A 17,702-nucleotide genomic window follows, 5' to 3' on the forward strand; every position below is an offset into this window, starting at 1 on the left:
TGGATTTGATCGACTCCATCTGGAAATGCCTTGTTTTGAGGAACTGATTCAATCGCCTCAAGTCTAGTACCGGTCTGACCCTCCCATCTTTCTTGGGTACTAGGAAGAGATCTGAATAGAAACCTTGCTCCTCTTGCCCTGCTGGCACTGGTTTTACCACCCCCTGTGCCAGAAGGTTCTTCACTGCTAATCGTAGATTGGCTACTCCTTTCGGGGTGGCTGGCACCCTGGACTTGCAGAACGAGTCTTGTGGTAGAGTCACGAACTCAATCGCATACCCGAAGGCCACGACCTCCCGCACCCAGGCGTCGCTCACTCGACTCCACCATATCTCCCGAAATCGGGAGAGCCTGCCCCCCACCCGGGTGACACTGGGTGGGGGCGAGAACTCATGCTGCATTTTTCGACCCGGAAGGCCTTGAAGTTCCCGGTTGGGATCGCCATACCTGTTTCGACTTGAAGGTTGGACCCTTTCCTGGGTCAGTCGGGGTCCTCCTAGATTGGGACCACTGCCCTGGGCCGGGGCGTAAAACGGCGAAAGGACCGAAAGAACGTTTTTTCTTTAGCGGAGGTTTTTCTTTTCTTGGTGGTATCTGCAGTAAGGACGTGCTCTTGCCGCCTGTGGCATCCTTTATCAAATCGTCTAACTTGGCCCCAAAGAGCCTGTTACCCTCGAAGGGTAATTTTGTCAGGACCATTTTTGACGCTGAATCGACCGACCAGCTTTTTAGCCAAAGGGTTCGCCTTGCTGCGACAGACGCGGCGGATGCTCGAGCCACGAATTTAGCTGCATCCAGTTCTGCCACACACACGAATTTGTTCGCCTGTATAATATTGTCTTTCGCTTCCAGTAGCTCACTAGGTGGAGCGCCCGCCAAGATGTCCTTGCGCAGTTGTTTGGCCCAGGCTCCTGCGGTTTTGCTTACCCACGCGGCCGCAAAAATCGGCTGCAGGGCAGTGCCTGCGGACTGAAACACTGCTTTAGCTAATGTGTCGAGTTTTCTGTCCTGAGGATTTGTCAGGGTTGCCACCTCAGCTGTTGGTAACGCCGTGCCTCTTTATAGTCGTGACACCGGTGGGTCCACCGCTGGGGGGGCTGACCACTTTTTTATCAGATTCCCTGAGAAGGGGTATGTAACCTCCCAAGTCTTTCCGGGTTGCCTAAATTTTTTATCAGGATTCTGCCACTCCTTGTTAATGCCATCCGTGAAGTCCTGATGGTCCGGAAAGGCCTGCCGTGGCCTTTTCTGGCGTTTAAATGACACCGTGGACGGCATTGCTTCTGCCGGTTCTTCCGTCACTTGGAGAGTCTCTCTTACAGCTATTACTAGACTGTCCATTAGGGTCGCCAATCGCGACACCTGCTCGTCATCCAGGTCAGAAAGGGACGATGCTGCGGGACCTCCTCCTTTTGTGTGCCCTCCCGCGCGCATATTCCGAAGAGGAAACTTCAGGGCTGGATTCTAACCGGCGCAAAATTGCCACCGAAGAGGTGGTTAAGCCGGAAACTGCGGCGGCCAAGGACCTAGCCCATTTGGGTTCAGCCCCCAGTTCCACAGGGGCGGCGGGGGGCACAGGGGTCCCTGGAACTGGGCGTGCTGTGGTACACTTTGTGCAGCGGGGGTCCATTTGACCGCAGGCAAACTTAATGTTGCATGCGTAATACTTCACCCTCCCCGGGCTGGAACCCTCTGATCTGGGGTCAGACATGGCGGAAAAGGGAAACCTCAGGAAATGAGGGACTTCCTCGTACTGCCGCAGGAGTACCTGCAGGGGGGACGGAGGGTGGGAGAGGGGAACACCGCGAAGTGCTGCCTTGGCAGGGCTTACCAGGTCTAGCAGCTGTTTAGGCGTTCCCCTGATCCAGCTGGAGCCTCTGGTCCCGAAGCCTAAGACCGTCAGACGTCGACGTGGGTCCACCACACGGAAGAGATGGCGCTGGTGGTCTGGCAGGCGTCTGATCAGTACTGCGGGTGCTGCTGTCGCGGCTGGTGCCCGTTACGGCAGGTGCTGCTGCTGTTCAGGTGCTACTTCTGCGGCAATGGGTCTGCTTGCAAGACCCTGTCAGGGAAGGCTGCCATGTGCTGCAGGGCACTGCACACAGTGCAGGACTCAGCAGGGACGGGAAGGAACCTGTCCTGCTGTTGCGAGCAGCCATTGTGCTGCCTGGCCACCCTTTTCAATTCACCGCGGGGCGGAGGGGGCGTGGCTTGCCCCGGAAGTGACGTTTTCCCAGCCTCGCGGCGGCGCCCCGCCCCCCGGGGCGCCACGTCCGGCGGTGTCCTGCCCGGTCAATGCCTCAGCATTACACCAAGACGTCCATCTGATCTGGAAGAGGCATTTCCCGGCCTTGCGCTGGCGCCCCGCCCCCCCGGAGCGCCGCGCCCGGCGGTGTGCTGCCCGGCGGTGTCCCGCTCTCTTGGAGTCCTGCCAGAATGCCGTGCCTGCATGCCTGCTGCTGGCGGGACCCTGTTCCGCCGTCTGCTGCTGCTGCCGTCCTGCTTCTTAAGGTATCCGCCTGGTCTCGTGCCCGTCAGGGGAGGGGGAGCAGTGTCAGTAGCCTGGCCACCACGTCGACGGTTCCAGCAGGACTTCGCCTATGCGTCACTGGACCCAGTGCGCCACTCCAGGGAGGGGGAGCCCTATAGCTGGCGGGTTACCGACGCCAATGCGCATTGCAGGGTCGGGCCCCTTTTTCTTCTCTGGGTGAGACGCCACAGAAGTGGTGGAGACACCCTCTGCTTGCGTCTCCCCCGGGAGGACGGAAAAGCCAGGGAAAAGCTCCGACTTCCCGGATTCCCACGTCTGCCTCCTTGTAGACACTAAGCTAAACACTGATTAACTGAGTACCTGCAGGGGGGATATAGCCGGTGGGAGGAGCTAACACTTTCTGCTTAGTGTCGCCTCCTAGGGCAGTGGCTATATCCCATGGTCTAGGCTGTGGCCCCCAATGCTACGGACGAGAAAACACAGTTTTCCGTCCCTGGTTGTCTGGTAGGCCCTGGTGCTTGGACTACGTGTATTGTTACTTGGACACATGAAATATGTATTTATCTGTATATATTCTGTAATTATTACCAATGCAACAGGATCATGTGCCATTTCATCTTAAGGCCTCTTTCACACGACCGTTTGCGTTTCTACGCTCACAGAATCGCAGAAAAAAACCAATAATCGAATGAAAGAAGAATAGCTGCGATCAAGTTCCGTTCTAAATTACATTTTCTTGTTTATTCACATGGACAGCTGTGGTGTATTGGCAGAAAGTGAAAATAAAAATACGCTGCAGCGCAGAAATCCTTCAGTTAGCAGAAATTTTCAGAATAAACCAAAGTATACAATGTTTCTCTCTATTCAGGCCACTTATTAAAATCAAATGATCTAAAAAGTTTGTTACCTTTAAGCCATCTTCAGGATAATCTCTCAGGACCCAGACACAGTACTCGAAGATCAGAGAAATTTTTTCTGCTCCTGTGGAAATGGCGAGATTAACTTTTTAGGTCATAGAACAATATTGCACATTTTGCTGTCTGGACCAGCAAAAGGAGCCGCAGCCAGTTCCCCCTCTTTCCTCCACTGACACCTTACAGCGTGATCACACTAACCAGACCTGACGCTATGTAGCTTCGCTGTTCTCACGGGTCTGGACTGTCAGTCATCTTAAGAACAGGAGTCTGGGTAGTAGGGGCTAAGGACAAAGCTATGCTGTGGCTCATAGCAGGAGGCAGCACGGAGCTCATCTACATGTATGTACTGGTGGAGGGAGGATTTTATATGGGACTGTATGTTCGATGGAGCAGAAGAGAGGATAAAAAGGTGTTTTAAGTGGGACTGAAAATGAGATCTTGTGAAAGGTGCGGAAGATCTGTTTTTCGTAGGATTGCATGTTGGAGGGTTATATTGAGGGACTGTAGGTAGGGGGCAGTGTTGAGTATTTTACATGGGACTTTAAGAGAAGATAATGAGGGGGAGGTGGGAGGTGGAGGTGTTTACATGGGACTGTTACATGTTGAAGTTGAAGGAGGAGTGATTTTTCTTTGCATGGAACAATATGATGAGGAGATGAAGGGAGGGAGAGTGCCATTTTTACATGGGACTGGATGATAGAAGAGTTAGTGGAGGGGTGGATGGTGGGGCACTACAACCAAAGTAGCCACACGAGGTCACTAAGGCCTCATGTCCATGGGTGGATTTAAATTTGTGGAATCCGCATGTGCCACCAGCGTGGGAGATCCGCAAATCAAGCCGCCCATAGGGATGCATGGGCGTCAGCAAATTAAAGCATGCAGATTTGATTTGCGGACCTTCTGTCCGGAAAACAAATTGCAGCATGCTCCATTTCTGTGTGGATCCTGCACTGATGGCTTCCATTGAAGTCGTGCCACGGATCCACGGGAAAACAGGAGTTTAAAAATACAAAAAAAAACAAAACAAACAAACATACTGCACATGCACACGGTTCGCAAAAGAAGGATGATCTGGACCTGAGGGAGAAGACCCAGACAGGTTAAAAAAAAAAAAAAAAAAGGCCTCGGCCGCGGGCAGGGGCCCGCCTAAGAGACCACAGGGGGTCAGCATAAGTAGGAGGGGGCAGTATAATTAATGGGGCACTATTTATTATGGGGGAGTTACTGAGAGGGGCACTGGGAAGTAGTGGCAGGATGGGAAGAGTGCAGACATGAGTCGCAGCTGATCAGGGCGGTCTGGTCTCAGATAGAGGAGTAAAACAAAAGCAGACATCACCAGAGAAGATTTCACCTATGATCACTGGAGGTGACTGCATTGTAATTGCTAATCACTGTGTAGAACTGGTATCCCTCACACAGCTCCACTGATGGGAAAAAGTCTGATGGCTCTCAGAATATGGCAAGTTAAGTGTTCTACAGTGCAAAGGTATTACGTGAAATATACAAAACACTACACATTTGGTATCGCTGCAATCGTACTGAAATTTGTACGTAATTGCAATTACGTGCCTTGTTTTCCCTCATTAGCAAGTGGATCTAGTTGAGTACTCCTGCTCTAAATGGTTTTATGTTTTATACCTGAAGGCAGGGGTATTTCCCACTAGACATTGGAAGTCTAGTGCTTAGGGCACCAATTGTTGGTGGAGGCCCCCGAGAGCAGCCAGGGAGGTGTTTTTTTTCATAAAAAGCAGCGTTTGGAGTGTAGGACCTGTGGTGTGCCATAATCATTTTTTTACGGATATTGGAAAACCCATAATGCTGTAATTATATTTTCTTGTACAGGTTTAGCCGGTGTAACTGTAAACTGTTTTATCAGGTTTTCTTTGTTGTATAAAATTTTGTTAGAAGGAACTGCAAAATACTTTTTCATGGTCTAGTGTGAGTAATTAATAATACCCAATGGTCAACAAATTCAGATTGTCTGAGACAAGCTTAGGGCTCATTCTCACAGATATTAGCCTCACTTAACCATTTCCGTTTCTCTGTTCCGTTTGACAGAGAAATGGAAATAAAAAAACTGTTAAAAAAAAAAAACGTTTACGTTCTTCATTCCATTGATTTTAGTGGCTGCATGTAAAAATAAAAATTAGGAAAAAAATCCTGTTTAATTCCGTCACGTTTCAATTTAGTTTTCCAAACTGAACAAATAGCGCCGGCAGCTGCGTTATGTATACAGTTTGAAAAAAAGAAATGCAACAGAATTATATGCAAATTTTTCTTTTTTTTTTTTTTTTTTCAAAAATGGGGAAAAAGGAAAGGTATGTGTTTATATTTCCATTTCTCGCCTCCTCAGCTAGAACAGAGAAACGAAAATAGTTAACTGAGGCTGTGAGAACGAATCTTTACAAGGTAAAAATAACATTGTTCTTAAAGTCTTTGGAATAAAAAAAATAGGCATTCCTCCTAATTAACATCTGTCATTACGATGGTATTAATTGAGAGAAAGGTTTTCAAACTCACCTAATCTTTGCAGGTACTGTACAGTTCTTTCATGACCTTTCAATGGTGAATTGGCTTTTTTTGACTGGTCAACCAGTACCATTAGAGCTGCAGAAAAGATCACCATCAGACTACATAGTATAATAATCACAATTACATTACTGGACTTGGGTATTTCTTGTTGTAGTAACATTTATGGTTTTGTAAACATTTATAGACACTGGAGAAAATTAATTAAGACCGGCATTTCAAATGATGTTTTTTTTAAACAATATTTCCACCAGAATACAAAATTGGCAGACTGTGGTGCAGACAGCAAAAGTCACAAATTTTTGCAAAAACAAATTCATATATTGCTTTACCTTTTTCATGAAGGCCTTTTTTCTCATAAAGGATGATGAGCTCACTGTATTTGTGCGCCTTCTTCAGCACATGTTCGCTCTCTTCCACGTGGCAATGATTATTCTCTAGCCGCAGTAGAGGTGCCACTAGAGCCACATTAGTCTAATAGAGATAGATAATATCACACTACCAAGATTAGTATACTAGCAATTAATCTCAATTATACAGAAAAGAAATATTAAAATGTAGGAGCATATGGGATGTTAGTGCCTAGTCTTGTGTACTGCCTATAAGGGCTCCTACCCACTTGCATTTTTTTAACGCTGTAATATCGCAGCGTTTTTAACGCGATCATCAATGAGACTTTCTAATGTTAAAAACACTTCGCACAAAAATCGCAAAAGGACAAACTTGCGATGCGTTTTTAACATTAGAAAGTCACATTGACAATCGCGTTAAAAACTAAGAGGACAAACTTGCGATGCGTTTTTAACATTAGAAAGTCACATTGACAATCGCGTTAAAAACTAAGCAATATCGCAGTGTTAAAAAAGCTCAAGTGGGTGGGAGCCCTAATTCTTATCTATAGGCTAAATGGCTCTTCACTTATAAGGGCGTGTTTATAACGTTCAGCCTACACTCAAACTTTCAGTCTCTCTGTTCCGTTTTTGGAGAAGAGAGATGGAATAAAAACAGAATTAAACGGACTTTCAGTCTGCTTCTGTTCCGTTAGGCGTTTGTTTTTTCTTTTTTAAAATCAGACAAATAGCGCAGCATAAAAAAAGAAAGAAAAAAAACAAAACAAAAACATGGAAATCTAATGGAATGGAAGCCAACTGAAAACTTGCAGTTTTTTTTGAAGACCGACTAAAATCAGTTGGGGGAAAAAACTAAATTGTTTAATTCCATCTTTCTGTTTCAAAAACGGTACAGAGAGATGGAAAGCCTGAACGCAGGCTGAATGTTGGGAGTAAACCAGCCCTAAGCTATCAGAGAGCAGACAAACCAATTAAGGGTCAAATCTCATAGCATAGCAAGATCCAGCGGACAGCAATGTTGTCTGAGAAAAAGACAAACAAAACTGCAGCGTATCTACATCAGGACCATGGGGCGATTACAGCCATCACCGCATTCTCATGGAGTTTGTGGACTCAATAGTGTTGGAAAGAAAGCAGGCTTCAGAGAAGCTAAGAAACCTGCCTACTTCATCAGGTGAAACATAGTTAGCAAGAACTTTAATGAATATTACATCAAAAAGTCAATTGTGCTTCTCAGGCTCCTCTCTCCCTAAACTGTTTTTACTTATTGCTCAAATGCAGCGGTGCCGCTAGGGTCTTTAAAACAAATCAGGAACACAAGCCTCGAGCCATAAGTTTTGCTTTTTAAGCCATTTTGTTGTACTTATAGAGATTTAAAAAAAAAAATCGTGTTGCATTGTACCTAACTTTTTAAATAACTTTTCAGAATGAGCTGCCGAGTGTGTATACATGGGAAACAGGATTTTTTTTATTACTGACTGTAAAATCCTTTTCTCGTCTGTTCATTGGGGAATACTATGGTTTCCTTGCTGAGGAAGTCTGCCATTCAATTTTCCACACCCAGAATGCGAATAGCTGAGATGTTTGTATGGAGGAATTGGTTGTCGGGAACGTAAGGAAGGCTGCAGTTTGAAGGATGGGCATTTTTGGCGGTTAATTTTTCCTGGCAGCATACAGTAGATCTGTACTTTGGAAGCTGAAACCTTTTTTCGTAATGGGAGACCAGTGAAAGACTTCTTGGAGGTGAGGTCTGCTGACCAACACTTTAACCATAAGGTGCAACAAATTGCAACAAAAAGGGCAGAGGAACGAGCTAATAGCCTGGCCTCATTCAGGAAGGCCTTGAGGAACTTGCCTGTTTGGGAGAGCTAAAGAGCCAGCTCCTCTTGTGGGGCACCGGAGAGGATGCCTTGGTTTAGGTGGTTCGCGAATTCGGAAGTGGCCCTATTAATCCACAAAGAAGAAAAGAAGGGCAAAAGGTTGACCCGGTCACCTTGAAAGATGACTTGGCAAAGGATTTTAGTAGTCTACTAAGTTGGTCCTTAAGAGAAGACATATCTGCCAGGGGCAGTGTAGTGCGTTTGGATAGGCGAGACACTGGAGCATCCACTGATGGTGAAGACCACCATCTTTTAACTGGCTACTCAAACATTTATGTATCCATTCCCCAAGTGCTTAGCCTTGAGAAAACATTTATCCACAGCTAACCACTCTTTGACCAGGATCTTCTCAAATTCTGAATGAGAGGGGAATGTATTATGTGAATGTCTAAGACATAGAAAGGAGGAGTCTATTGTGGCAGAGGAATCAAGGTCCTGCAGATGAAGTTTTGAAGCCTGCCGTGTGAGTTTGCCTAGGAATGATTCCTCAGCATCGGACTCTTCAGTTGGGTTCTGCCTGGATGTCCTGACCAGCATCTCCACAATCTACCTGTAGGCTTTGGTGGGGTCCGCCAACAAGAGAGAGCGTCCCTATTCTGGTTCAGGACTGGCAGTGGATGTCCCTGGGACAGGTTCACTGGCTGGTCCGAAAGAGTCGCTTGACCAACTGAGCGGTGGCCGGATGTGAGCACCTATTGGCAACTACCGCATTTTCCATGCAGATGTGAAGGAAACACCTTTTTCATGACTGAGTAGTGACAGGCTAGAAAAGGAGGTGGTTGAAGGAGCACGGGACAGCTGGATGAGACCGATGAAGTGCGCCAGGCTGGAAGGGGAGACGACTGGATCAGACTGGAAGGGGAGAAGAATGAAAGAGCACGCAACTGAAGTAGCGCAGGCCCCAGAAGTGACCAACCATGAAGTTAGTCATGTGGTTGGTCGTGGTGACCGAAAGCAATCTGAACAATCACCAGGCCCGAGAAGTGGTTGAAACGCCGGGTAGGAGCCCCGTGTGGAGCAGAGTACCAACACAGCAGAAATGTAGTCCTAAACTCTCACTCTCGACCTGAAAATTGCAAGTTCAATCCCAACCTGGTTCAGGTGGCCGACTCAGCCTTCTATCTTTCTGAGGTCAGTAAAATGAGTACCCAGTTTGGTGGGGCTAATAAATTACCTGAAAGCACTGCAGAATAAGTTGGCGCTATACAAATAAGATTTAGTTGTTTTTTGTTAGATGCTACCTGCAGTTTGGACTACATATACCAGCTACCATATCACTGTAAAGGTCACTGAAATCTTTAACAAATGACATCAGTTCACAGAGGTTGGATCCACTGAAGATGTACAACTATGTAAAACAATCTTTTATTAGAATATTTAAAGAGAGATAGGCACAAGCCTAGCTATGCCTTTTTTTTTTCCATTGAAAGTATTTTTATTTAACTTTTCATCTTTTACATATCTTTATAACATTTTTATATATATAACTATTTCCCTTATTCCCTTTATACATTGCATATACTTATTTTACTATGTCTTATTTACTTCTACTCCTCTCCCGGGTCAGGTCCCCAACCTGTTGGTACCAACCCACACGGCTCACCCCCCCACCCCCCATATATTGGTTCCGTCATTTCTTGTCTGGCTCTGGGCGTGTATCCATCTCAACCATATATCGTAGTATTTTTGGCTGGTCTTGCGTTTAGTATATATACTTTTTTCCCATGGTAAAATTTGGTTGACCTTGTTTTTGAATTCCCCTAGTGTAGGCGGTTCTTTATCTAGCCAGTGTTGAGCTATTGTCTTTCTAGCTATATACAATAGTCTGGATACCGCCAGTTTTTCATTATCATCTAATGCAAGATCATGCGTATATCCTAGTATGCATACGTATGGTGTGAAGTCTATGTTTATGCCGAATGCTGCGTTTATTGCATCTCGTATTTCCGCCCAGTATCTGTGCAGTTTCGGGCATCTCCATAGCATGTGGATTAGGTCCGCCGTGTGGGTTTTGCACCTTACACATATCGGAGAGGTTCTCATACCTATGTTATGCAGGAAGGCCGGAGTACGGTAAACTCTATGTATTAGGAATATTTGTGATATTCTGTGTGATAGTTTGGGTGTCATTTGTAGGATCTCCTCCCAGTGCGACTCCTCAATGGGACCTATATCTGCTTCCCATTTTGCTTTTGTTAGTATCGGGTTGTGGGCATTGACCGTATCTTGTATATAAGAGTATATATATAGATATTTTCCCCGCTGTGGTGGTAGCCTTCCCTATAATATCCGCCACTGTGTTTGTTGACACTGTTATCCCTGCCGTGCTCTTCTCTGCTTGTATAGCATGCCTAAGCTGTAGGTATTTATAAAAGTCCCCATTAGGAATGTCGTAGTTCTGTCTTAGCTGTTCAAGTGTTTTCAGCTCCCCCCCTCCAGTATCTGTCCCATCCTTCTGACTCCCCTGTCTTTCCATCCCTGGAAGCCTTGTAGCTTGTTAACCTCTGGTAAGTATGGATTATTCCATATGGGGGTGTGCTGTGTGCAGCCTGTTATACCAAGCATATTTCTGGCTTTCCACCACACTCTATGTATAAGTAATAGTGTGGGGGCGTTCTGGCCATTCCTTCTAAACGTTCCACGTTCCAGAGTTTCGAACACATGTGACCCATCAAAGAAGTCTTTAAGGATCCTGAAGCTGGCGTCCTGTACCTCTTCCGTCTCCCACCCCCTGAGGTGTTGCAGCTGGGAGGCCATGAAATATGAAAACGGGTTGGGTAGGGCCAGTCCGCCCTTTTCTTTGGAATTATATAGCAGTTCCAGTTTGATCCTAGGCGTCTTCCCCCCCCCCCATATGAGTTCCCTAAATAGTCCCCTGACTTTATGGAAGAATTTTTGTGTTATCCAGTGGAGGGCATTATGTGTTAGATATAGCAGTTGCGGCATCCATATCATTTTTATGAGATTCGCTCTTCCAATAATTGTCATAGGTAATTTGCGCCATATGTGGAGCTTTTGTTTCCACTTTTCCATGAGTGGTTCTAAATTTATTTTTGCGTACTCACTAACTTTATTGGTGATTTTGACTCCCAGATATTTAATTGTTGGTGTACATTTCAGGGTTATTTCTCTGTTAGTGATTTGCATCTCGGGGTTATCTATTGGAAGTATTTCCGATTTATTCCAGTTGATGGAAAGTCCTGAGAAAGTTCAGAATTCTTTAATTATTTGCATGGCAGTTTCTAGGGACTCTCCACCATCCCCCAGGAACAGCAACATGTCATCTGCGTACAAGGCGATTTTCTCCTCTGTATTTTTCCTTTGAAACCCTGTTATTCCCTGGTGTGTTCTTATTTTGCACGCTAGGGGCTCTATTGCTAGTGCGAACAAGAGAGGTGATAATGGGCACCCCTGTCTTGTCCCTCTGTATAATGGAAATGTCTCTGAGGATCCCCCGTTAATGAATACATCCGCCTCCACTCCGGTATATAGGAGTTTTACCCGTTTCACAAATATTGGGCCACATCCCATTTTTTCTAGTACTTTCCATAAGTATTGCCATTTGACGCTATCAAACGCCTTAGCTGCGTCTAATGAACATAGGATTCTATCTCCGGCGTTATCTACTGGTATTTGTAAATTTAGGAATACTCTGCGGATGTTTGTTGCTGTTGATCTTGCTGGTATAAACCCGCTCTGATCCGGGTGTACCAGGGCGGGGGCCACTCTAGTCTATTAGCTAGGACTTTAGCTATTATTTTAACGTCTGCGTTCAGCAGCGATATTGGCCTATACGAGTCCATCAACAGGGGGTCCTTCTCTGGTTTTAATATAATTGTTATCTTTGCCTTTCTCATTGTTTGTGGCAGTTCCCCTTTCTGTTCTGCCTCCTCCATTGTCTCTAATAGGTGTGGTAATAGGATTTCTGCATACTGTTTATAGAATTCTATTGGGAAGCCGTCCTCTCCTGGGGCCTTGTTGCTTTGCATATCTTTCACTGCCTCCTGTAGTTCCTCCAAGTCTATTGGTGCATCTAGGAATTCTCTCTGTTCTTCCGTCAGTCTACGTGTTGCTATCCCCACCAGGTATTCCTCAATTTGTTCTGTTGATTTGTCCAATTTTGAGGAGTATAAGGAGGAGTAGTATTCCCGCGCAGTCTCTCTTATGGATGTTGTGTCCCTAACGATTTCGCCTTGTACGTTTTTTAATTCAATAATGTATGTGGGGCTAGTTTGTGCTCGGGCTATAACTGCCAGCATATGTCCCGTTCTTTCTCCCTCCTCGTAGTATGCCTGCTTCCTGAACCCGTTTTTGGTGGCAGCTGCTTCTAATGTATATTTATTAAGGGCCTCTTGGGCTTCTTTCCATATGTTAAGTGTTGTTATGGTATTCTCTTTTATGTGATTTTCTTCCATTTCCTTCAGTTTTACCTGTAGTTTCTGCCCTCTCTCTCTGTGTCCCTTTTTTGCCTGAGTGATTTGCTGTATATATACCCCCCTCATATATGCTTTCATGGCCTCCCAGCCGACTGTCACACTTGTGGTGCCTTTATTTAGTTCAAAATATTCCGCTAGGGCTGTTTTCCCGTTTTCTTTATTTAGTAGATTTAGCCAATGCGGGTTTAATTTCCACCTCTTTTGGGTGTAGTTACTGGCGTTGCTGTGTTGTAGATCTAGGCGTAGTATGGAATGATCAAAAATAACCCTCGGCAAATATTCTATTGCAGTTATGTCACTGTATAGCCTAGTGTTCCCTATTGCTAGGTCTATCCTGGATAGGGATTGATGTGTGGTCGAATAGCAAGTTTATTTGTGGGGTGTCGTGTTCGCCATATGTCTATTAGTGATATTTCGTTTAATAATCAGCCCAGTGATGTCAGGTTCCTTTCCTCCCTTATATTTTCTGTCCTTCATCTATCCTGTGCGGGGTTAATTACCGAGTTAAAGTCGCCTATTATTAGGATTGGTACGTCCGGCGTATCATTTGTAAACCCTATTTGCCGCATTACTGTGTTGTTGTATGGGGGCGGGATGTATACCGAGGCCAGGATACATGTGTAATTGTATATTCTCCAGTGTAGACATATGAATCGGCCTTCTGGGTCAATTTTTCGCGCCAGGCATTTGAACGGTATATTTTTGTGTACCAATATACTGACCCCCCTGGAGTATCTTGTGTGTGTAGAATGGAAGCTTTGTCCCATTCCCCCCACTTTGAGTGTATCTATGGTTTCTTTTGACAGGTGTGTTTCCTGCAGGCATATAATTGCCATGCCCTGCTCCTTGATTACTTCTAGTATTGCCGAGCGTTTTGTCTGGTCACTCATGCCTCGCACATTCCATGAAACAATCCTGACCTTTCTACTCCTTCTTACTCTTTACCTTCCTCAGGGTTTATATTTTCTGGTAGTTTTTGTTCTCTTTTATTTTTGTGAGTGAGCCGCACTGAGAGGATCCGTATCTCTGTGTCAGCGTTGCACCTACATCCCTCTCCACATATATGCATACAATTTTACCCATTCTCCGTCTCCGCCTCCAATATTTACATGTATCTTCCTTTACCTTACATATTTCTATTATTTCCAGTATTCTTATCATCTGCACATTTATGCAAGCATTCCTTCCCCTTACCACCCCTTGTCCCCTGTTTCTACCGCATGACATTACCTCCTTTACCTGTGAATTATTTAACATTTCCCCAACATACAAGAGAGAGACCAAACAACGAACATCCCCAACATATAACTCACTGATCCGTTGTCTTCCACTCGGATCGGGGTACCAGTCCTTCATTCTTCCGAACGATGTGTCCTGTCGTCCCAGGAGCTCCTCTCAGAGGTTTTGGGTCCCTCCAGTTAAGCATTTCTTTAGGTGTTGTCTCTTCGTGGTGATTTGCGTGGTGTTCTTCCCTTCCGGATTTCCATTTCGTTGTGATCTATCCAGGTGCTGGCTTCTTTTGGGTTTTCGAAAAAATGTGTTGCGCCCAGCGCCGCCACCCTCAATTTGGCGGGGTATAGCATCGCGTATGGCACTTGCAGGTTTCGCAGAGGTCTCTTTATTTCTATAAATGTTGCGCGTTTCTTTTGTATTTCCGTAGAAAAATCCGTGAAGAAAGACTTTTGCGCCATTATATTGAATTTCGCCCTTCTCACGGGCTTTTTGAAGTATGATGTCTCGGTCCCTGTAGTGTAGTATTTTCATAATCATTGGTCTAGGGGGAGCCCCCGGGGGGAGGGGTCGTGTGGGGACACGATGAGCTCTTTCAATTGCGAACATCGTGGTGAGGGTATTTCTTCCGAATAGTTCAGTCAGCCATGTTTCCATGAATTCTGCTGGGTTTCTTCCTTCTGCTTTTTCTGGGAGGCCCACAATCCGCACGTTATTTCTTCTTAACCTATTTTCTAGGTCATCTACTTTGTTCTGTAGATATTGTATATCTTGCAGATTTTTCTCCACATCTCGTTGTATTGGCTGTATTGCGTCTTCCACGTCGCTTACACGTTGTTCGGTTTCTGTCAGACGCTCTGCTATTTTTTGTACGTCGTGTCGTAGCAGGTTTACATTCGTTTGCATCGCACCCATTTGCGTGTTGAGGTTACTCAGCGATGCATTGCATTTAGTGATCTCTCCAAAGAGGTCTTTCAGCGTGGGTTCTCTGGCACCTCTTGCATCTTTTGGTTCTTGGTTATTTGTGTCAGGGTCACCTGCGTTGTTTATGATATCTTGTGTATAGCTGTCGGATGTGCTTGCATAGCTTGTGCTATTTTGCATGCGGTTGTCAGTGGCATTTGTGTTCTTTGTCTTGTCTTGTATGCGGTTACCGCATGCTCTTGCATTGTTTATGCCTTCTTGTGCCCTGTTTCCAGGTACGCTTGTAATGCGCATGTCATCTTGCATGTCATCGTCTGTTTCATTTGTGATGCTTGCATCATCTTGCAGGCAATATTCATCTGTATTTACCCTATTTGTTTCTCTGCCGTTAGGGTTTCTCATTTTGGGCATAATATCTTGTCTTTTATTTTCAGGCTTTTGTGTAGTGCTGACTTGTTTGCCTTCTTCTTGGTTAGGGTCTATCATTTTGTTTGCTTTATCCCTTCTCTCCTCTGCTCTGCCTTCTTGGTGTGTGGCTTCTTCCTCCCCTCCTATTCCCACCGTTTGCCTGCTTGTTTGTGGGCTCACCCGCTCCTCTGTGTCTCCCCTCTGCTGCCCCGGGCTTGTTTCTTCTTCTTTTCTGCCCCTCTCCTCCCTGGCATACCTTGCTAGCTTCCGCGCTGTGTCTGTGCTGCTTATACTGGGGCGCGGTATGAGTGTTCGCGGCTCTCTCCCTCCGGCGCCATCTTGTTTCTGCTGGCCGCCGGCTTCTTCTGCCTTTCCCTTCTCTTTGCCGCGCACCATCTTCTCCATGGATGCCCGTTTCTGCTCCGGTGGTCTCCGCTGTGCTGCCGCTATGTTTGTAGCCATTTTTCTTTCACTCTGGGTCCCGCTGACAGGATATTTTTCAGGCTTCTCCGGGAGCTGCTCTGAGTTGCGGCCGTCTACATCGCCGTTCAGACTCCGCCATGGCTATGCTTTTTTAAATACTCTAATAAAGGTTAATGTTTTATATAGTTGTATATCCCTCAGTGGATCCAAATTCTGTGAACTGATGCATGTTCAAGCTGACAGGTTCCCTTTAACTCCTCATGCCACCAGTGGTGTTTAATACTGGTGTAAAAGGACAACCACAGATCAGTATACTGAAGAGGCACATGGCTTTTGAAGGGACAAAAGCAAAGGACAGTCACCTCTTGCTCTTCTTCACTGTACAGCTTTCCCAAACATCAGCTTACAGTCTGTATAGTCCCTGTAAAAAGAACTTGCAAGTGGTGCTTGATGATAGGAGTCATCATCAGGAGTCAGCAGATTTAAATCATTGCTGCCATTCCTAATTGTAGTGTATGACAGTGGTGCTGTCTCTTAATACATATGGGTCAGAGTCTCCAGAATACTGAATTTAACAAGAACTGCATAATTTATATAGCAGAAACTCACATGCAAGTAACACTTTAGCAGCGTGGTATCAATAATTTGCAGAAGCTTCTTTTTTGATTTGATGGTTGGGGTTCCTTCCATAAGGGGGGAGGTTGTAGAATGATGATCACTATCATTCAACTTCTTAACCAGGTGACTTCTTTTCTATCAGTTTATGAAAAAAAATAATACAGAGAAAGAATTCATGTGTGTTCAGAAAATTCACAAACATTTATTACAAACAGTAATTTCTCCTTCGGGCATGTTCACATGGGGCGGATTTGCTGTGTAATACCTGCAGTGGACATTCTGTAGCATATCAGCAGGTGAAAGTCGGCATCGAAGCCTGAACATTTGGTGCAAATTTATTCATTGTTTTAAATGTAGATTTTGGTACAGAATTCACCCCCTCATTGAGAAAAAGGGGATTACGCAGAATTAACAGCGCTAAAATTAACATACTGCAGATTTAAATTTCCTTTCGAACGTAAATTTCCACACAGGTTTTGTGCAGATTTTTTTCTGCATTGCAAGGCTGAGATTTTGAAAAACGAATCCTCTTTGCTGCCACTGTAAAATGCTGCACGGAAAATCAGCAGGACATCCGCCCTGTGTGAACACGCCCTTCATCTCCTGTTCATTTCTTCCTATTTTGTCTGATATTGCAATTTAAACTGAAAAATATACAGTGGTGCCTTAGCTTTCCGTTCCGTGACGGAGCTCTTAGGCCAAAACACTCGTATCTTAAAAAAAAAAAAAAGAAAAAGCACCATCAATACTCGCCTACTGCTGGCGTTCCGGTCTTTGCGATAGTCTCCATCGCTGCTACAGGCTGTCGCGTCCTCCTCCACGCCGACAGAGCATTTCTAACTGGAAGCGGGGCTTGAATGCCTCGCCTCCAGCAACCTAATGTTTTAATTGGTTAATCCAGAGCTGTGTCAGCCAATCATAGCCATTCAACGATGTAACCCAAGTTTTTGCTTTTAAATCCGAGCAAAAATTTGTGAGAGCCTGCTCGCAAGTCAAGATGCTCGCAAGCTGGGGCACTTGCAAGCATAGGTACCACTGTATAAAGAATTTGTCTGTGTCCAGTAGTCAGCAATGTATGTCCCTCTACTCTTTTTTACACACTTGTAGGACAACTGACTGCAGAAAGAGCCTACTCCCACTGCTCTGTATGTGACTAGACACAAAGATTGTAAAGCGCCATCAGAAGTTTGCCAGCTACAAATGGAAGAGAACAGCTGGAAATGAACACTTGTAGTATCTGCAGGCTTTCTAAAAACCTGTTCACTTTAGAAAAAAAACTTCAGTATAGGGGCAAATTTCTGTATCTATCAATCACTTTCATCATTGATTTTTAAAGTTCCTTTGAAGTCCAACAAAATTACGATTGACAATACAACAGCAACATTATCACAACTTGTGGGCAAGTGTTTCCAGCTGTTTTTGTCATTTTTACAAGATAGTTTGCAATTTCCTTTCTCATAGGCAAACACTGGAATAGCCAGTGATTTGAGGAATGGT

The 17,702-nt window shown here is 45.2% G+C and overlaps 1 protein-coding gene across 1 annotated transcript in view; it reads right to left on the reverse strand.

The window, feature by feature from the left end:
- VPS39 (VPS39 subunit of HOPS complex) overlaps nt 1-17,702 on the reverse strand; it is a 76,320-nt gene that overhangs the window by 27,256 nt on the left and 31,362 nt on the right. Inside the window, exons 13-16 of the mRNA XM_066608541.1 lie at nt 16,197-16,340; nt 6,269-6,410; nt 5,928-6,014; nt 3,398-3,471 (exon numbers count right to left, since the gene is read on the reverse strand). Of these exons, the coding sequence (XP_066464638.1) occupies nt 3,398-3,471; nt 5,928-6,014; nt 6,269-6,410; nt 16,197-16,340 (447 nt within the window). The remainder of the gene's footprint in view (nt 1-3,397; nt 3,472-5,927; nt 6,015-6,268; nt 6,411-16,196; nt 16,341-17,702) is intronic.

The sequence above is a fragment of the Eleutherodactylus coqui genome, chromosome 6, assembly GCF_035609145.1.
Source record: "Eleutherodactylus coqui strain aEleCoq1 chromosome 6, aEleCoq1.hap1, whole genome shotgun sequence".
Lineage (NCBI taxonomy): Eukaryota > Metazoa > Chordata > Amphibia > Anura > Eleutherodactylidae > Eleutherodactylus > Eleutherodactylus coqui.